Source organism: Anopheles cruzii, chromosome 2 (genome assembly GCF_943734635.1).
Source record: "Anopheles cruzii chromosome 2, idAnoCruzAS_RS32_06, whole genome shotgun sequence".
Lineage (NCBI taxonomy): Eukaryota > Metazoa > Arthropoda > Insecta > Diptera > Culicidae > Anopheles > Anopheles cruzii.
The window spans coordinates 59,317,478-59,335,871 of NC_069144.1; the positions used below are offsets into that span (position 1 = coordinate 59,317,478).

Consider the following 18,394-nt stretch of genomic DNA (forward strand, 5'->3'; position numbering starts at 1 on the left):
TTTTCGTCATCCGTACTGCATTTCCATACAATGTAACACTTTCATCGGTCGGTTTTTTAATTAAATTCTAGCGTCCCATGTGTGGCTCATTTTATCCGGCCAATTTAGAGAATTTAGAACCAAGAACCGGTGGGGGGTGTGTCTGTTATCTTTAGCTTGCGATCACTGCCAGTAGTGAAGACGGGCAAGACGACGTTATGTTGAGCAATCAACATAAACCAACCGACCGGCAGCCACCAGAAGGTAAACGTTCAGAGTTGACGCTACACTGTGGGCAAGATAAAAATCACCCGACGAAAGTCGTCACCCAAGACCGAGGCTTGGCTTGGCTCCCAGACCGAGTCCTAGACGAGCCGGGCCCACAAATGCACACCGGCAAATGCATCGACGTAGAAGACCGCAAACCGCCATAATCTTCTCATAAATATTTACCTTCGCTTCCCGGTGCACGATGCAGATTGGAACCGCACGACGGCCATATGCAACAATGTTTGACGTTGCCGTGCCGTACGTTCATGCCTCTGTCTTACGGCCAGATGTGTTCAGTTTCGTAGACAAATTGTGCCGCAGTCTAAAGGGGGGGGGGTCGTCGTGTGTGACTTTGGAATCGTTCCAAACTCGCACCTCTCCCCGAGAAGCCCACTTCTTGGGAACCCCGGACAAATTGAGCTGCCAGCTGGCCGGTCCGCAGACAGCATATTACAGTTTGCTCGAGTTAACAAACTAACTCCGTACGCCCGCAGCCTTCCGATAGACCGCAGAGCAGGTGGTTAGACGGAAACGGTACGGTACCAAAAGTGGGACAAATCTGGCGAGTTTTCAGCAATCGGCATGCTCGAAGTTTTTCTTCTCGTGTTGATTCGATTACCCCACAAATGCGCCCAGCCGAACGGACATCCGAGTGTTATTTCCGCTACTTACTCACGGACGGTAGGCAGCATCGAGCAAACAAACAACCCAGAAAGAACTCTGTCGAATCAACCGCCGGAACACCGTTGCAGTCGAAGCAAAATGCATTTCCCGTTCCCGGCGCTCGGATTGATCGGCAATTTTCAAGAGCTTCCTTTGCCGAGATGTTGCATCTCTGGAACTCTGGTAGGTAAGGATTACACATTTTTCGTTTGAAATAACAAAACTCTGGCAGGTAGTACACCAAGATGTAGTATTATTATATTTGTAACATATTCACAGCAGAGGTACACTTAAAAAATGCGTTTGTGTCGATCCGACGGAGAAAGATTCGCTTACGGACACATCTCCTACAAAAAAACTAGAAACTAACATCGTTTGGCGAGTGCGCGTTGTGTGTTTTCTCTCGGAAAATGGTGGATCTTCTGATTTCTTATAAATATTTTGGCCACCACAGGAATTAACGTTACGGTTCTCTGTTGCTTTCTTCTCTGACCGCTGCCCACGTCGCGCGTATGCCATAAATTACGCCCCGCGCGCGTCTATTTGGAACGGAATGCCACGTTAGGCCGGGTGGCAAACGGCCGCGTGCGGCGAAATACTATCGGACCGGGTTCCGACTATCAATGGGATGAGTTATGGGTGCCAAATTGTTTACGGCTCCGGAGCCGACCATTGTTTACATCCTGTTGGAACGGGGGTGATTCCATTTGATATCTAGACACTTTCATCCATCCATCTTGTCTCACTGTGCCTCATGCGCGTTCAATCCAATACGATTAATACAAGATTTGCTATTTTTTGACGTCTTTCGAAACATGTTCATAAGTTAATTCTGCACGATCAGGGCACGGATGGAAAATTCATCGACTCTGGCCTGGAAATTTGGGAAAACCTGGAGAAAGATGGAAAAGGAGAAAGCAGAAAAAGGAATGTCCAGTTAGAAAACATTACGTACATCTAGGATGTAATAAGGCATAATTTACAAGAGGAGAGCTACGAGGTATTCCTTAAACGGTACACTAACACATGCAGTAACATTCTCGCACTTTCTGCTTACTGCTTGATACATTATCTTTACTCCGTAGTCGCGCCATATTGTGTTTAATTACAACAATTTAAACTGATACTGATAAATCGATTTGTTTCAACAAACGCGTTGCACGCGGCGTACAGCTTCATTTTCCAGTGCTTTACGAGCCATCCCAGGCCACGGCAAGCGATCATTAAAAATGTTTCATTGTCACGATGCTTTACTCGACCGTCCTGGGCCGGCCGTCGTCCGACGTTTGCAGTGGCGTCATCCGAACCCCCAACGAGCAACGGGTTGGTTTCAATATCCAGTTCCAGATTCGGGTTCAACGCAGTCTTCGCCGGGGAAAAGAGGAACAAAGGCGCAACACATCCGGGTGACAGTGTAACGGCATCGAACGGGTCACAAAATTAAATTCTGCTCACGGCCTTTCTGCCATTCTTTTTGGAGTCACACAAAATGAACACACACTTTGGCGCTTTATTGCAACACGGTCTTGCACCGGGAACACGCAAAGCGGACACAAACAACATCAACAGGTTCGCGAAAAGGACGACACGTGCACCGTGCGCTGGCATCGGAATCGAATATGAAAATATAATTAAATCGATCGAAGCATAAACAACACACAACTGCAGCATTCACTGGACAAGGGTAAAACAAGAAGAGGGACAGTAATCAAACATACCTTCCTATAAATGTAAAACGAGCAAACCGAACCTGTGGGGCCGTGTTTACAAAACAGGATCAAATCAATGGTGCCGAGGTGGTGGTTGTCAGACTGAATACGTGTGTAGAAGAACAGAAAAAATAACGAAATATGAGAATAATAAACATATAATCAACATAATAAAAGCATAGAAATGGAGGTTAGTTCGAGCTGCCCAAATACATGCCATGCCTACTACGAAAGTTGCTAAAGAATATTAACGGATAATGTGTTTGAGACTTCGAACAACATTGAATCATTATTTTATGGATATTAATACATAAATAAGTTTAATTAGGAAAATGATTGCGAATTAAAACTACAACAACACCGATTCCGTTGGACACCAGAATAAAATACCAACCGTGTGCTTTCGGTTCGCGAACGGGGTGAATTGTCTTTGCTAAACGTGGGCCTACGCGATGGTGGTGATGATGTGCGTGTCCCGGGTGAGGTCACAAGTATGTCTCCACGATGGCGACACAGCAAAGTTGTTTTCGAGCCGATGTTCGAGTTGCCCCCGCGAGATTAAGTTGGGACCGATTTTAACAGACACAGAGAGGGAGAGAGAGAGAGAAAGAAAGAGTATGGGCCATGAACATGAAAACCCATTTGTGAGCGAGAGAAAGAGTGAAAAGTACGTAAGAAAACCGGCAATGTGAGAAGGAACAATGAGAAATAACCGTGTTGCAGGATGCAAAGTACGGGAATGCCCGGGACGGCCCCGGGGGGAAACAGTACACACCAGCCCGGATATTGTTAGACCACTTCGGGACCGAAGGGGAATGAGGAAAAAACTCGGCCTACCTTCGGTGGTGGTTCGACGGCACCTTGCCCGCCAGGATGTTCCGTTCGTCGCGCCAGCGGTAGAAGTGGTGGCGCAACGTTTGGCGCACTTCCGAGTTCAGAAAGCAGTACAGCAGTGACACGACGAAACCCTGGCGAAAGAGAAGATGTTGCAAATTAGACACCACCCGACGGGCACGGTTCGCGGTGACCCCGGCTTTTGATTGATGGTGGCCGATGGCGTGAGAGAGATGCGAACGCAATCGCAGAGCCCGCCGTTGAATGATTCGCCACATCACGCGAGTCATTCGTTTTAATTTACGAGCTGGCCAGCACGAGTGATAGTTCCGCGTAAATTGCTTCAATTGCGGCAGGATCACAGCGAGCCGTAACGAGAAAACATGCCCATCACAATGAGGCTCAAAGTATGGTAACTATTCCTCGAAAGGACATTGAGGTAAAGAATCTAAATTGCCGGTTAATTCGATTCGCGATCCACCCGTCTATGGAATTCGGTCACCTATCCGGAATGCCAAGCTGCTCACCTGTGTGCTGAGCAGTAGGGCCCGGGTCGTGGCAAATATGTGGCTGCCAACGCCTTCGACCGGACCGTAGATGACGATGAGGTAGGTGATGCCCAGCAGCGGTATCAGCACGAGCAGCGCTTTCGAAGCCTTCCGATACTGGCGCGTCTCGACGGTGTTGGCCGAACGAAGTTTCGTGATCAGCACCTTTTATTTTGTGCGGAGCACGGAGAACGAATTAGAATAAAATGCTCGTAACAGACGGCATAATATATATGTAGATGCGAAGAGGGTGCGTTACGGAGTTCGCCCTGTCCGAATCAATCATCATCCTGCATCCTTTTCCGGTGCCCCGGTGACGTGAGGCGCACACTTACCCACATAATACGCAGCAGAAAGATGAGATTGATAACCAACACCGCACAGGACGGGCCCTGGATGATCCAATCGATGTGAGATTCACGCATCCACGAGCATTCTATTTCGAGCTTGAACCGCCGGGGGTTCAGGGTACAATAAAAGCAGAGAACTGGCGTTCAGGTTCAGGCCGATTGATATGATACTCGATACTAAAATCTGGTTCCTCGGACGCGGGACCAACACTTACTTTGTTCGGTTGCTCCAAATCGGCCCACGGGCTGAAGAATGGTTTCGCGATGGCCCAAGCACCGATGAATATCAGAGGACCTCCTGGCGAGAAGCGGAAAATAATTAGAATTGCCTCGTCTAGTATCGTTTATTCCTAAGTCAAAAGTTTTCTTTTTTCTACCAAAAAGCTTAAAACATCAAACGAGTCAACGTTGATTGCAACCGTTCAAATGCCGGATCTGATCCTTTCATCCATCTGGAAACGAATGGCAATAAAACTTCCCGAGAACTGCTTCTAACATGTCTGTGTGCCGGTTATGGAACCAAATCTTGTTGAGGGCCTGAATCCTCGTTCGATTGAACACTGAATTTTGGGTTCCGAGGAACCGTTTGATCCAATCTGCTACTACCGAACATGCTCGAGATGCCCAGGAGGCACGCCGGATGCACATCGGGCGCTTCCAGGGCTTTGTAGTTCAACTTTTGACTGTAATTAATTTCTAGTCCACTTACTCCCGGTGAAGGTGCATTCACTGCGAGGGGTCCGATGGCAAACTCAGTTTGAAAACTTACCCCATCCGATAAGGGCGTACTTCCGGAAGCGCAGGGTGTCTCCGGAAAACGTTTGCACCACCAGCATGTAGAGGTAGAGACCTGCCAAAATAAGCGAAAATGGGCCCAGAATGCAATGTATCGATCGGAGAAGCCGTAAGAGGCCGAAGACATAAATCAGGGTTAAATTAAACGGTGCCTGCTATCGATTGGACCCTGATTTTCCCAACGGATACACGAACGGGGTTTTCGTGGTTCCTTCCAACTCCACCCAGGTTCCTATTAGTGCCGGTGGCTGCCGAGTCAAATGTGGCTAATTGACGGTGCATGTATTAATCAGGTGTTTTAAACGAATTATATGGTCGGTATCACTTAAGCCTGCTTCGGTCGTCTGCAGAGAATTATTGAGCTCTCGGCTGCGGGATCGTGCCGAACCGACCGAAGACGAAGACATTACACAGGTTAATGGATATTTTAACTATGCACAAGACAATGCAAACCCGGCCGTTGCCGAGCTGTAATTAAGTGCAGTGGTGCACGGTGCACGGTGCACCGTTCGACATCACCACGAAGGGAAGGCACGTAAGATTGATCGTGCGCCATGAGAGACCCGGTACCGAACGTGAGAGCCGTTCCGGGTTGAGATTTATCGTGGATCGCTTCTCGTAATCCGTTCGGCACCGTACTTCCGTAGTGCGCGAAATTCCCTCGCCAGGTGGGCCATCCGCCAGATGCTCGGATGCACAGTTCAATTTTTCTTACTTAAGACCATTAAGGGGCTAATTAATGGGAAAATTAAAAGCGAGTGAAAGGCCGTTCGGGAGGATAATCAAGAAACTCGAGTGTATCAAGGTTGAATTAAACACCTTTCTTGTTTTGCCCGTTTGGGGCACCCATCTTTCAGGCTACGGACCGGCACCACAACACCTCGACCACCAACCATCGTCGGCCATCGTTAATGGCGCAACTTGTTGCGCCCGGGTTATTAATCGGATCATAATCACCGTTCCGCGCATAAATCACGAGCCGTGGCCGTCGCGGAAACATCGAAAAGCAATTAAAGTCAATTATGGCGGCGAAGCATTAAGATGCCGACCACGTGCGACCCGTGGGTGAGTTGGCATTGGCCGCTCACAAAACTTCAACGTCCCGGGCTCGTGTTAATGGTTCACGCGGAACCCCACAGGAAAAGGGAGAAAAACGGTGTCTATACGGAAAATTACACCAGCTAAATATCTTCCACTCCGGGACGGATCCGTTTTCTTGGCAGTTCCACAAGTGTTTCACAAAACAGTGGCGGATCAAATTTACATCTCGAAAGTATTAATTCTCGACCGGAGCGGCCCAAAGAGGTCGTGAAAACTCAAGGGATGAGAAAACTTTGCCATTCCATCAACATTTCCCCTTGATGGCTTGGCAACAGTCGAGCTGGCCTCGCCGACCGTTCACCAACTTTACGACGGCGGCGAACGGATCACGTGTCGTTCCGGTTCCGGTTCGAACCGGACGGGATGGAACTAAAAACCTGACGGTGTGCCGAAATTTTGACTTGTTTACCTTGGGCGCAAACTAACGCGCCAAGACGCTGGCAGGGAAAATTAAGTTGTTTACCCAGCGGGTTGTTCAAATGGTGCCAGAAGGACGGCTAAAGCTTGGGGAGAGGGTGCCCGCTGATCTACGTGCGTCATTTGAACACGTCACCTGGAGGCGGTGGAGTCACTTACCTTCGACTAACATCCAGAAAAAGTTGGTCGCACTGAAGTAGTGAAAGAGTGTCACGAGAAAAATGCATCCGCCCACTTCCAGCTTGACGGTGATCTGTAATTCCCGGACGCACGAAAGAGATGAATTTTTAATGCCTCGAGCGAAGGCGGCCGGGATTGCGATCTGGTTGATCGATTTCCCAGCAGACACGCCGCGGCGCGTGCAATCAAGAGAGACGTACCTGCAGCGAGAGTATGAGTATCCACAGCACCGAGGACATGATGTAGGTGAGGAACAGATTGATGTGGATGGTGTTCCGTAGGCAGCGGAGATCCCTGCGGGCAGAGTGGTTACTTTTTTGAATCACACGATAAGGCTTCCGGCATCGTTCCGTCCACTGACAGCGCGGTCCGGTATTGCATACTTACTTAAAGTAGACCAGTACGGCCACGGCCAGTACGAGGGCAGCCAGGCTAATCGAGTACCCGACGAAGTAGATCAGCGTCGGGAGCTCGATGCCCGGCTCGAACCCGGGCACCGGCTCCGCCTGGTCCAGGTGCTGGCAGCTATCGTAGTCCGTGTAGTTGTCCCACGAGCCGTCGTCGTTGCAGAAACGGGTTGCATTATCTGCCGGGAATTGACAGTGTGTAAACACGATTATTGATTGGATTTTTGTAATTCAAATAAGTTAATAAGTGCATTACACACCCGAGTGGGTCGAGCGAGTCATACGCACCACCTCATTTCACGCCTCCGTGAGGCATTTGATTGAGCACCAATAACTGTGTGTTTTGGTTTCATTTCATGATCATCGTGCCAGGGAAATCGAATGTCAATAAGTTCAACCATAACAAGCCGCATAATTAATGGGCCAATCGCGAGCTGAAGTTGACGCAAAAACACTGGAACAACTGGGAGGGGGTCAGAAATCAGTGGCCATCACCGATGATACACATCACCCCCCATTTGGCAAACCATTTCATTAATTACTTGTGCCGTGTAACGCCCCATCACGTGCCCGCCATTGAACATCATTCTTGGAAGGCCGCTGGGCACTGCGGCCTGCTGGAGCAGAAAGCATTTCTATGAAGTTCATTATTCATGCGAAGGCACCGTGTGAATTAGAATCTTCGTGGGTTCCATAAAGATCTGTTCTTGAAATCGGCCTCTGCGCCAAGACACCGGGTTAAGGTCGCATCGGCACAAGCTGTTCCTTTTTCGCCCCGAGCGGAGCCGAGTCGGTGATGGTGAAAGCGAATAATTAATCATCCGCGTACAAACAGAATTTCACTTAAACCGTCAACAGCGTGCCTGGCGGGACTTGGACTACAGGGCTGGCCACATGCTAATGGCACCGAGCCGTACTCGTTTCGTCTTCACTTCCCTTAATTCACTTTGCCGACCGTGTTACAGGGCGGGTTCGGCGGGTGTAGTGAAGTTAATTAGCTTCCCTCGCTCAACTCGATGCCAGCTGACAACATGGCTTTAATTTACGCTCCAGCTGAGTTCGGCTCACTTCCGATGTTCCGGAAGCTTCACTTTAAACGGTCTTGACCCAGACCCGGTCCGCGAGCGGTTGCAGCGCCATTTCTTACAGGCGACCGGATGCAACAGGCGACCTGCTTGAGAAAAGGAAGCACAGAAAGATGGAAGCCACAATCCTGGCCACAGTTGGTGCTGCTTCGTTTGTTGAAAGATGCTTTCTTTCAAAGGATCGTCTTAAAAACGCGGAAAATGCTCGATGGAAAATACTTTTGCTACAGAGAAAGAGAGATGAAAAGCCGACCTGGACCCGGCGGGTTGCCCACCACTCGGCACTAGACCGTAGACAAAACAAATGGAATAACGAAGCGAAAACATAATACCATTTCCGTGCGCAACGGGCGATGTCCGCCACGGGGCAGAGCTTTAACGTTACTTTCTTGTATGCAACCAACCCGGGGCCAGGGTCGTCGGAAATGCGAGGCCGCACCATTCGCTGATCAAAAGAACACACCTTCATTTGCATATTCCGTCCGCGAAACCCACTTTTCAGGAGGTTTCTATTTAAAGAAAAGGATCGAGAAAGCATCCTGTTACTAAAGCGAAACTATATCGTCTCAAGATTCAAGCACTTTTCTTTTGTGAAGGGAAAACGGTTTGTCTACGCCACCAAAAAGGATCTTAATTATTATTCCTCCGCTGAACGGAGAATGGAAAACCTGCAGACCCGAGGGGCGGCGGTTTGAAAGCCAAACAATAGCAAACAAAACAAGGCTCGAGATTGAAAGGTTGAGTCATCCACCAAAGTCCGGGCCAAAAGAATACGCTCCGGGCGTGTTGGAAAGTGGGCCCCTGGCTTTCGAGCACGATGGAGCCGAGATACTGTTTTACGGCGGGCGAAAGAAGGTTAACCTGATTAACCTAATGTACCGACGTGGGACAGCTCTCAGAGCGAAGCTCGCTTAACACGCTACTGCGAGTTTGTAAGCCAATGATGGGTCCATGCTGCTGAGGCCGGTGAGCTCAGAGCGCAATCTCATGGCACACGGTTAACGATAACGCGAGGCCAACAATGGCAAGCATCACCCGACCGGTAATGATTTATGCTCCTCTTCTTCGCCAGTTGGCCATTTGGCATTGTAGGCGCCAGATAAAAAGAGGGCCACTCATCAGCCGAGAGCAATCTGTCGGGCATCGGGGTGAGGGTCCTGCAACGGTCATGGCTTTCGGTCAAGGTGGGTCTCCCGTAACGCTGGGTCAAACGGCACCAGGCGCCTCCATTGGCGTTTAAAATGATCGCTTCCAGTTTGTTTCGTGAAACTACGGGATCTGAATTGGGGGAATGTGGAAAATTTGGAAAACCATTATGAAACTATTTGTTTTTCTGCGAAATCGGCGATCGAACTGATTAATGGTGGCTGAGAATTTTCGATATAAAGGTAACGGTGCCGAGCCGAGGCTGCGGTTGCGATCAATCCATTAATTGTTCAATAAACAATCGAATCATTTGTTTACAACTTCGTTTAATCATCCTCGCCGTTTATGGCCCGGTCCCGGGTTCGATAATTAAGAAATTCTTGAAACTTTTGCATTTCCGCCGCAAAGATACTTACGCGAAGTATCGTACTGGACGCCCTTGAACTCGGAGAAACACGGCAGCACGGCCAACGTTCCGGGCGGTGTTCGGGGCCAGCAGGACACCATGTCGAAGAAGGACGGACAGGAAACGTCCTGCAGAAGCTCCTCGGCCTGCTGCTGCAATCGACATCGCTCGGCAATGGTCACGTTCATCGTTCCGACCCCCAACGCCAGATCCAGATGTCCGCCGATATCGGGGGCCGTTCCGGAGACGTTTCCGACGTCCGGCCCAACGTCAGGAGCCCGGTCCGTGTGGTTCATTGTGCGGTAACTTTTGAGGCCACTAATTTTCACTAATCACACCGCCACCGGACGCCTTACGGCTGCCAAACCTCGCCACACGAAGCTTCAGCATCCCCGCTAGTGGTCCAGCCGGATTTCCCAACCCCGCTGGGTTTAACTGCAATAAATATATTTTCTTCACCGTGTCCGCGCCCCTTAAGATATTCATATATTATTTCACCATCGGAGCCATGTTGCTTTGACTAACGATGATCCATTTCCCCAGCAGTCTCGTCGAAACTATGCGAATAATATTTTGCCACTTCCCGGGCCGGGTGCCGAAGCGTATCGACGACGATGCACATTCATTTTCTGCCCTCAATAAATCACCTATTGCGACAGCCGACTTGGATGCGCATTGAAAAATCACCGCCACCTAACGATGGAGCTCTTCAGGCAGCCGAAGAGAGGGCCAATTGTAGCTGCGAGCTGATGGTCTTCATGGAGAAAACCCGGTCTGAACACCCATTCACGTAAACATAGAACACTGTGTCAATTTTCCGAACGAACCGATCTGTTGCTCCTCCGTCCGTCGTGGGGCGAACGAAGGCGATTGCCACAAATTTTCCACTCCGCGGCCCGGACCCGAACGGATCGAACCGAAAATGCGACCAAACGCGTTACCGTCCAGAAGGAAACTGATTTCGCCGGCGGTAAGCAGCTTTCCAATCTGCTACTCCGAAGACGATAGCATCGTCGTCGGTCGGCGACGTCGTCATCATCGTCATCATCGTCATCGGCGTCTTCATCGTTTTCGTCGCCAGCCTTGAGTCATCGTCTTCATGCTGTCTTACGTACACAAGCAGAGCCGCTCACGAAACTGCGAGCGATTCGAATGCCGGTCCTGTGGGGCGGATGATTTCATTTTTCGAATTCTCCTTGCCGAAGACCAACGGACGAACAAACCGTTGTGCCCGGTCGCCCGTCGAGAAGTGAATCGTTTGTCATCTGACAAAGACGAATTGGAGAAAGGGCAGCTTCACTCTCGACCAACGACGGGTGTGATCGAAGCATTAAATTTCAATTTTATGCTTGAATTTTTTAAAATACTTGAAACACAAATTGGCACGATCATTTGCACCATTTGCAAGGTTTGCCTCACACTTCAGTGGAGAAATTGAAACTTGTTGAAAGGATTTTAATTCATCGGAGACTCTCTGGTTTGATCGAAAACTGGCAGAACTGACCAAACGGTTCCAAGAGCGGTTCCGTTGTGGGCTTGATTATGATTGTGTTATTTTCCGTATGTTTATTTGCATAAAATGCTGTCCTCGTCCGTAACACGGGTATTCTCCACCGGGACATTCTGCTCTTTTAATTTCCCAGTGAGATTACTTTCCGCACCGTCGGTCGGTGGAGAACTGTCTTGGGGCGAGGTTCGTTTGAGTTTTGCTGTCATTCTTCTCGGGACACTTGAGAAGCATATACAGCCTTTTTGTATCCCATCTCAATCCACGGCCAACGGTTGTTATCGAACGTTCGCAGCCCACACACGTGCAACAATGATTATTACTCGGTACCGCTCCGACAAGGACTTGCGAAGGACTTTTCACAGGCGGCTCGGGGCGGCCTCTAATGGACCTCTCTTTTCGAGAAGTCTCATTTGGCTCGGCTCCCCGGTTATGCTAATTTTATTACCCAGGTATTTGGCTTGTCTTCGCGGTGGTAACACGGCCGCCGAGCTCGTCGTGAAAACTTTCGGTCTAGGGGGCCTCTAGGGCCGGTAAAAAGAGAGCAACGAAAAGAAGCGAAGAGAACGAATATGGTAACAGATCATCTTTCAGCGCTTCGTTAAGACTTACGAGCTCTCGTTAAATTGTGGTGCTGCCAAATGCGCCGAAGGCGATGGCTTTCTTGTCTAATAATTTCTTGTTAATTTGCTATCCATTTTCTCGAAATTTTCTTCACAATTTGACAGCACTCGAGAGTAACTTCTAGCAATTAGTTCCACTCGAGAGTGTAAGAAAATAAACTGTACAAGTTTATTACAACAAGAAATGTACAGAAATACACACATTTAAATCTCAACTTTAATAGCCACTTTTTGCTCGGCTGCGAGCGCGCGGCTTTGGGCAGCAAAATATTATTATTGGATTTTTTTTGCGGCAAACAAAACAGAAACAAAAACTAGCAAACCGAGCCCTCCGTGGCTCGCAGAAAGTTGAGAAAAACCGTCACAACAGCCGCTGAGAGTTGAGAGAGTCCTGGGGGCAACAGTTCTATGTTCCGCTAGGATAGGTCGGCCGTTTGGCCCTGGCAGCGTCGGTTGGGCAACCATAAAAATATACTCCATAATGAACGAGGACAAACAATAACAAGGCCCCGCGAACTCGTTCTGTGTCCCGCGGTGCTGACGGTGCTGACGGTGGTGGCGGGCAACATAGCTCACGGTCAATGCTCTATGTTGTTTCCGATTCCGTGTTGTCTCTGTTGTGATTCGTTTGGTCTGTTTTTGTGATAAACGCACTGCCCAGTGGCAAGCGGCCTCCCGTGGGTTTCTGCGTTTATTCATTTTGGGGATTTTGTTTGCGTGTGTGTGTGTGTGTGTGTGAGTGAGAAATTGTTATCTCTCGGTACCATTTTGCGGGTCAGCAAAAAGCGAACGTGCTGTGTATTTATGGAATGCGATGCTAGATCCTGAGCCCTGTGTCGTCATTAAAATCCCGAGACAAAACAATGACACATTGTTATAGTTTAGTATTTGCCCCTTTGGGAGGCTGTAGGGAGGCTGTTTGAATGCAACATTGGGAATGTTGTCCAAACGGAACCACACGCAAGGCCGGTTCGAATTTAAAGGAAGGAGCAACACAAAGAGTTCCACAGCCTCAGATCCACAGGCAAACTGGGAACGGCCAGCAAGTCGTTTATGATAGTGAAAATGAATGCATAATTAATATGGCGCACGACGCGATGAGTACCTCGGCTCGGGTTTTTTTCCTTCCCTTTCGCTGGTCGGCGCCAAACGTAATTGTGTGTTTTGCTAAGCCCCATTTGTTCGTTTGGGCAGAAATTCAGAAGCGGGAAAGGAAAAAAATAAAACAATTTGCTCAACGACGAAACAAGATAAACACCGAGGGTCTCACTTTAAAGACAAACAAGACGAGCGGTAGCCTGAGACTGCGTACGACGACGCTATTCGCAATCATCTTTTTTATCATCTCCGTCTCTGGCGTAAAATTTTCTTATCACAAAACATACCTACCGTGTGTAAACACCCGCCCCGGCGGTGGATGAAGTTATAACATTACACCGCGAGTTCAGACGGAAGCCATGGCCACTGTTCCATGGCTTTTGGGCGATAAAAAGAAAACGAAAACGCTGCTCGGAATCTTCAAACATCATCGAGGTCAAGATTATCCGGGATGCTGTGCCCCGGATAGGTATAAACAGTGTTTGAGGTTGAACAACAACAGATAAGATTGCTTCGCATATCCTACTGCGTGGACCCCCGGATTTCGGGAGATCGGAGCCCATTCCGGGTGGATTAGTCCACTCTGTACGCGGACCTTGGCCGCGATGTGGAGAAAAGCCAATGGCCCCGACAGTCTCGCCGTTTTCTTGCCGCGAAGTCATTGTGGGCATGGGAAAAAAGAAAATCTTTTCCACCTCGTTTCCAGTTCTTCGCTGAGGGTGCGAGTGCACGTACCAGGCGCCTGAACATGGGTTTTCTAATCTACGTGCAACAAGTGGCATACCGACTGATGCTGCCTACTTCCTTGAGCTTCGTGAACAAAACATTTCACACGAACTTAATTTGGAAGAAAACAATAGAGCCAAACTCGAGAAGAGGATGCCAGTGAAAAGGATTGAAGCACAAGCTACAAAATTTAGCACAAAACGTTTAGCATAAAATTGTGTTAAGCAAACCAAATAGAATGTGTCGGAATCCGAAACTATGCCGTACACTGTCTATGTTTGCCTTTGAACCGCTCGTAGCTGCCACGGACCGGTTGACTGATGCTATCAGCCAAAACGGTCATGAAGAATGCTCCCCAGACCACTGAAAAGAATATGGACCACAAACCTTGCTTTCATCTGAAAGATTGAGTGGCGACTGTTTACGCCGGACGTTTCTTAGTTCGCCTCGCCGGGCTCGGCTCTATGTGTCTAAATACTGCGGGCAACTGACAAGAAGCGTCTAGCCCTACGAGTGTTTCATAACGGTTGGCCGTCGGTTCGCGAGTAAATCGCAGATAGTTTACCCGGGCAATGTGTGTTTACGGATCACGGTCCCGGACCGGCTTTGATGCTGCCCGAATTTACCGAGTTGTGGCACGTGGATGGTAGCAGCATCGATGAGCCTAAATGATGATTGACATCGACCGGGCACCGTGGTCCTATTGACTCACATGGGGGTATATTGATTTAATGACACCCATTAGTTCCGCCAGTATAGGCAACCGATTCATTACGGTCGATTGCACGTAAACATCGTGTGACATGTGTCGTAGCAATTAGGACCTTCCAGTATGATCATAGATTTTTACGATTAATTTTAACCGGGAATTTTATAGTTCATTGTCAGTGGCCATCTATACAATCATAACTTATCAATTCAACCACCAATTGAGCTCGGCTGGGCGATGTAATTCACGATATCGCCCTATAGGTTGGCTTAGACCCATAAATGCATTGGCATTAAAAGGTCGTGCGTGCTTAAGACGAATGCAAACCGGCGTTTGCTCTTTGCTCTCGAACTAATTTACGGTCTTCGGAGCTTATCAGGGAATGAGAAAACGCAGACAGAACGCGTAACGAGGGCTGCGCAGAAAGTGGAACAGTTTGTACAGATTAATTGGATTCCGGGGGAGCAATTGTACTGACGCCCTAAGCCAGTGACGTAGGTCACGGTGAAAGGTCCGCCGTTGAATTCAAGATGCAGCGTATGAAGCAGGTCATAAAACAGTCATTGACGCCAGCAGTGGAGTCGGTGCTCGTGATCAAAGCAAATGGCCGCTTCGTGTTCTGTATATGTTCAGAGCAAATAATTCAGAACTTTTCCACTTATTAGTAGTCATCTAAAAAAATTGCCCCATTTTCTATTGTACAAAAACCTAACCCTTGTTAACGTTGAGCCAAGGATGATGCTCGACGAGCAGACAGGCCGATGGTAATTTGAAAAGATTATTTGCACTACCTGTGGTTCGCAAAACCAAAGCCCACCAGCACGGATACACGGCACGGTCTGGCATGAAATAATTCAAATTAGAACCAAGACAAAGCTATTTTTGTGTGGATAAATATTTGATGTGGGGACTCGCACTCCGTTCCGGCACTACACGGAGCAGATTCTTTTTATGGGGCGCTGGGAAAACTTTGGCTCCCACCGTCACGTGTTGGGGAAACATTATGCTACGGCCGGCCGGCTGGCCGTGCCACTCGGTGCTCGGCCGGCTTGGAATACTTGGAATATTCTGTGTAAGATAAACCGCCCTCCGGGTGCCGTACGGCAAAAAAAAAACACACTGCAACTTCTGCTGCCGCTGTTGCTGATCCAGCAGGTGGTGGCGGTATCGAAACCGAAAGGAGAAAGTTCCAACTTTGATGAATTCATACGGGGCCCGGCAAAGTATAACAGTGCCGTTGTGCACGGATGAGGACATGTCTTGGCAGAAAAATGCGTGATGTACATTAATCAAAGTTTCGTCTCGGGCTGGGAAAAACTTTTGATTGAATCTACTTCACCAGCCTCATTTAGCGGTGTGCCACTCCGTTGGGATATCACTTTCAAACCAAGAGGGGCCTGCGGAAAAACAGGCTGCCAACCGCCCGGCAAAGGACGCCGCATGTTTTCTCCAAAGATCATTTTTGCATATTGATTGTGTTCACCTGCATCAAAAGCGGTGGCACCAAATCGGGATTCTTTCTGATTAACTTTTGAGCCGCAGTCGGGAGTCCTCCGGCAGCGACGCGTACGGTTCGTTGAATTGTATAATTTTGTGGCGGTAGAAAGTTTTCCTTTTACCGTGACATCACGAGTCACGGTGAGCTCTCGTCGAAAGTGTTGATGTGGTGTCTACAAACAACTTGTTACACGATGTCACGTAAGTTATGGCTCGTTAAACGCCATTCGATTTGCGTCACGTTCGATCGGCCGGAAGCCGAGGCACCATAAGTACGTCACATAAACGCATTATTCTCGCCCCCCGGAAGTCATGCTGTTCGACGGCACCGATGGCACCGCTAGCGTTCCACACGCTTCATCCTTCTCCGGAACCCGCGACGACCGCATTGTCTTGTAGGATTTCCTGCTCAACCAAGTTTCCCACCTTTACGCGAAGATGATAAACGACCTCGCGTTTTTTTGGCTACAAGGGCACACGGTGCGTTCGACGGTGGAAATTAATTGCGATAATGGCGCGTGGCGTTTATGAGACAGTTGATTAATTTGCGAGATTTAGAAATCTTTTATCGGGAGTGCGACGAGAATTGTGTTCGATCAAAGTTCGTCTGGAACGATCGTCCATCGTGTACGATCAACTAAAGACGGAATGCCAAAGCTCACCGTTGTTATCTCACAGCCAGTGCAAGACACCGTTTCTCGTGGGTCACGCGTCATCAGGGTCGTCACCGGGTGGCGCGGACTTCGAATGGAGTCGCTACATTTGCGTACGCGCCTTCCTTTTTTTCGCTCTTTCTCAAAAAAATCCAATCAAAACATACGTCGCTCGTTGACGATATGCGAGGCGTTTACTTTTCACATCCCCATCCCGATACGTTATGGGTGCGTTAAACGGTCCCCGTTTTGTTATCTCTCCCCCTGGATGCCGAGGGGTTTTGATCAGCTCCCATCATCTCTCCATCTGCAGATGCCCGTCGGGGCGTCGGCCAAACATCTGCGGGGCTGCCCGGATGTCGATATTTGGGGAACGTGTTCAAACGTCAAGATAAACTCGTCGCGTGACTCGCTGGCGGGCGGGCGATAAAATTCAAAATTAATTTACCCCAGCCCCATAGAGGCCATCGCAGCGCAAACAAATCGGTCGGCCGTTTTCTACGGTCTAGTTTTGTACGGCATAAAACTAAAACAAATCGCGGCGTGCTCGCGTTCGCGTATTTAGATGTTTTCGGTTCACTGCCAGCCGTTGCTGGCCGGTGTGCGATAATAGTTGTTTGATTTTTCTTCACTTGTTTACACAGAAGTGTGCGGCCGTGCACTGGCCGGGAACGGCACGTTCCGAGTGGGCAACACGTTTCGTGGACGGCTCTCGTCGGTCCCACGCTATCAGGGCCCCGATCTGCTATCAATCAAACAACGCGGCGTAACCCGCGTGAGCCGCGCGGATGATGTGGAGTGCTTCGCCTGATATGTTGCCGATCTTGTAATCTATCAAGAGCAGAATTGTCGTTTGTAAACCCGTCGCACGTTTAGTAGGGGCCCTATGGCCGAACGGGATCGGGATCCGAACTGGATAGAACACTCGCAATCAAATACGCAATCGCCTACGTAACGCTCCGTACGATCGCTCCAGAACGGTGCGCCGATCGTCACACCTACGCCACTTCATTGCGACATGCGACTCGCTCTCGCGTTCACTTCGTGGTCACTTCATCTCACGGCGTAGAACCGGGTCCACAATCAACTCTAGCCGCACTAATCACTGAACGCTATTCGGTCACGTTTGGGACTGTCAAAGAAGCATGGCGATGATCGCTAAGGCGGCAAGACCGGTTGGTCACCATAACGTGTTTCGATCGCGACGGGATTGCACACGCGACACTCACAAGGCGAAGATCAAGGACACGATTGGTCTGCAGAGAACACGACGATTGAACTTGCTGAAGGCCAAAAACCATGGGACGTTCGGTGTTCCCGCGACAGAACTGGTGCTTCAGCCGCCACAACAGCGGTACTACTACCACCACCGGACGGGGACCGCACGCTGATAACGGCCACATTCGTTCCACTCTCGATTGGTTCTCATCTCGCTCGAGCACGCTCTCACTCTCCTCGCAGAAGGAGCGTGGTTCTATATTGCACGGGATTAGAAGAGAGCCGTAAATGACTTATCATTATGTTCCATCTGTTCACCGCCGATGACGCCCGATGATAGTCGATGATGGTGCAAAGTGCTCCGGCTGGTCTGGGAATCTGTAGTCCTTGCTCGGACTGCAAATGGCTCCATTCGAAGATCCAACATGAGTTTGCATCCAACATCTCGATGATGATGATGATGATGATGTGTT

The 18,394-nt window shown here is 49.2% G+C and overlaps 1 protein-coding gene across 2 annotated transcripts; it reads right to left on the bottom strand.

Annotated features, from left to right (window-relative positions):
• Window positions 1-1,148: 1,148 nt before the first annotated feature.
• Window positions 1,149-18,008, bottom strand: LOC128268682 (diuretic hormone receptor-like). Of its 2 annotated transcripts, none has more exons than XM_053005860.1 (13): window positions 17,933-18,008; window positions 9,901-10,362; window positions 7,234-7,432; window positions 7,047-7,140; window positions 6,826-6,919; window positions 5,123-5,203; window positions 4,569-4,651; window positions 4,339-4,449; window positions 3,983-4,168; window positions 3,459-3,589; window positions 3,016-3,066; window positions 2,631-2,723; window positions 1,149-1,804 (listed from the first exon to the last, which is right to left on the bottom strand). In XM_053005860.1, exons 2-12 carry the CDS (start codon window positions 10,184-10,186, stop codon window positions 2,690-2,692), a joined length of 1,350 nt encoding a protein of 449 aa, XP_052861820.1. In that variant the 5' UTR covers window positions 10,187-10,362; window positions 17,933-18,008; the 3' UTR covers window positions 1,149-1,804; window positions 2,631-2,689. The 2 variants fall into 2 exon arrangements, with proteins under 2 accessions (XP_052861820.1, XP_052861819.1); XM_053005859.1 differs by having other exon boundaries at window positions 7,047-7,158.
• Window positions 18,009-18,394: the final 386 nt, after the last annotated feature.

Bases quoted from the DNA above. Each gene is read 5' to 3' on its own strand.
- LOC128268682 (XM_053005859.1), bottom strand. From the start codon at position 10,186: ATGAACCACACGGACCGGGCTCCTGACGTTGGGCCGGACGTCGGAAAC. The intron at 5,204-6,825 runs GTAAGTGACTCC...TTATTTTGGCAG, and splicing joins TTTCTGGATGTTAGTCGAAG to GTCTCTACCTCTACATGCTG. The intron at 4,169-4,338 runs GTAAGTGTGCGC...ACAAAATAAAAG, and splicing joins TTCTGCTGCGTATTATGTGG to GTGCTGATCACGAAACTTCG.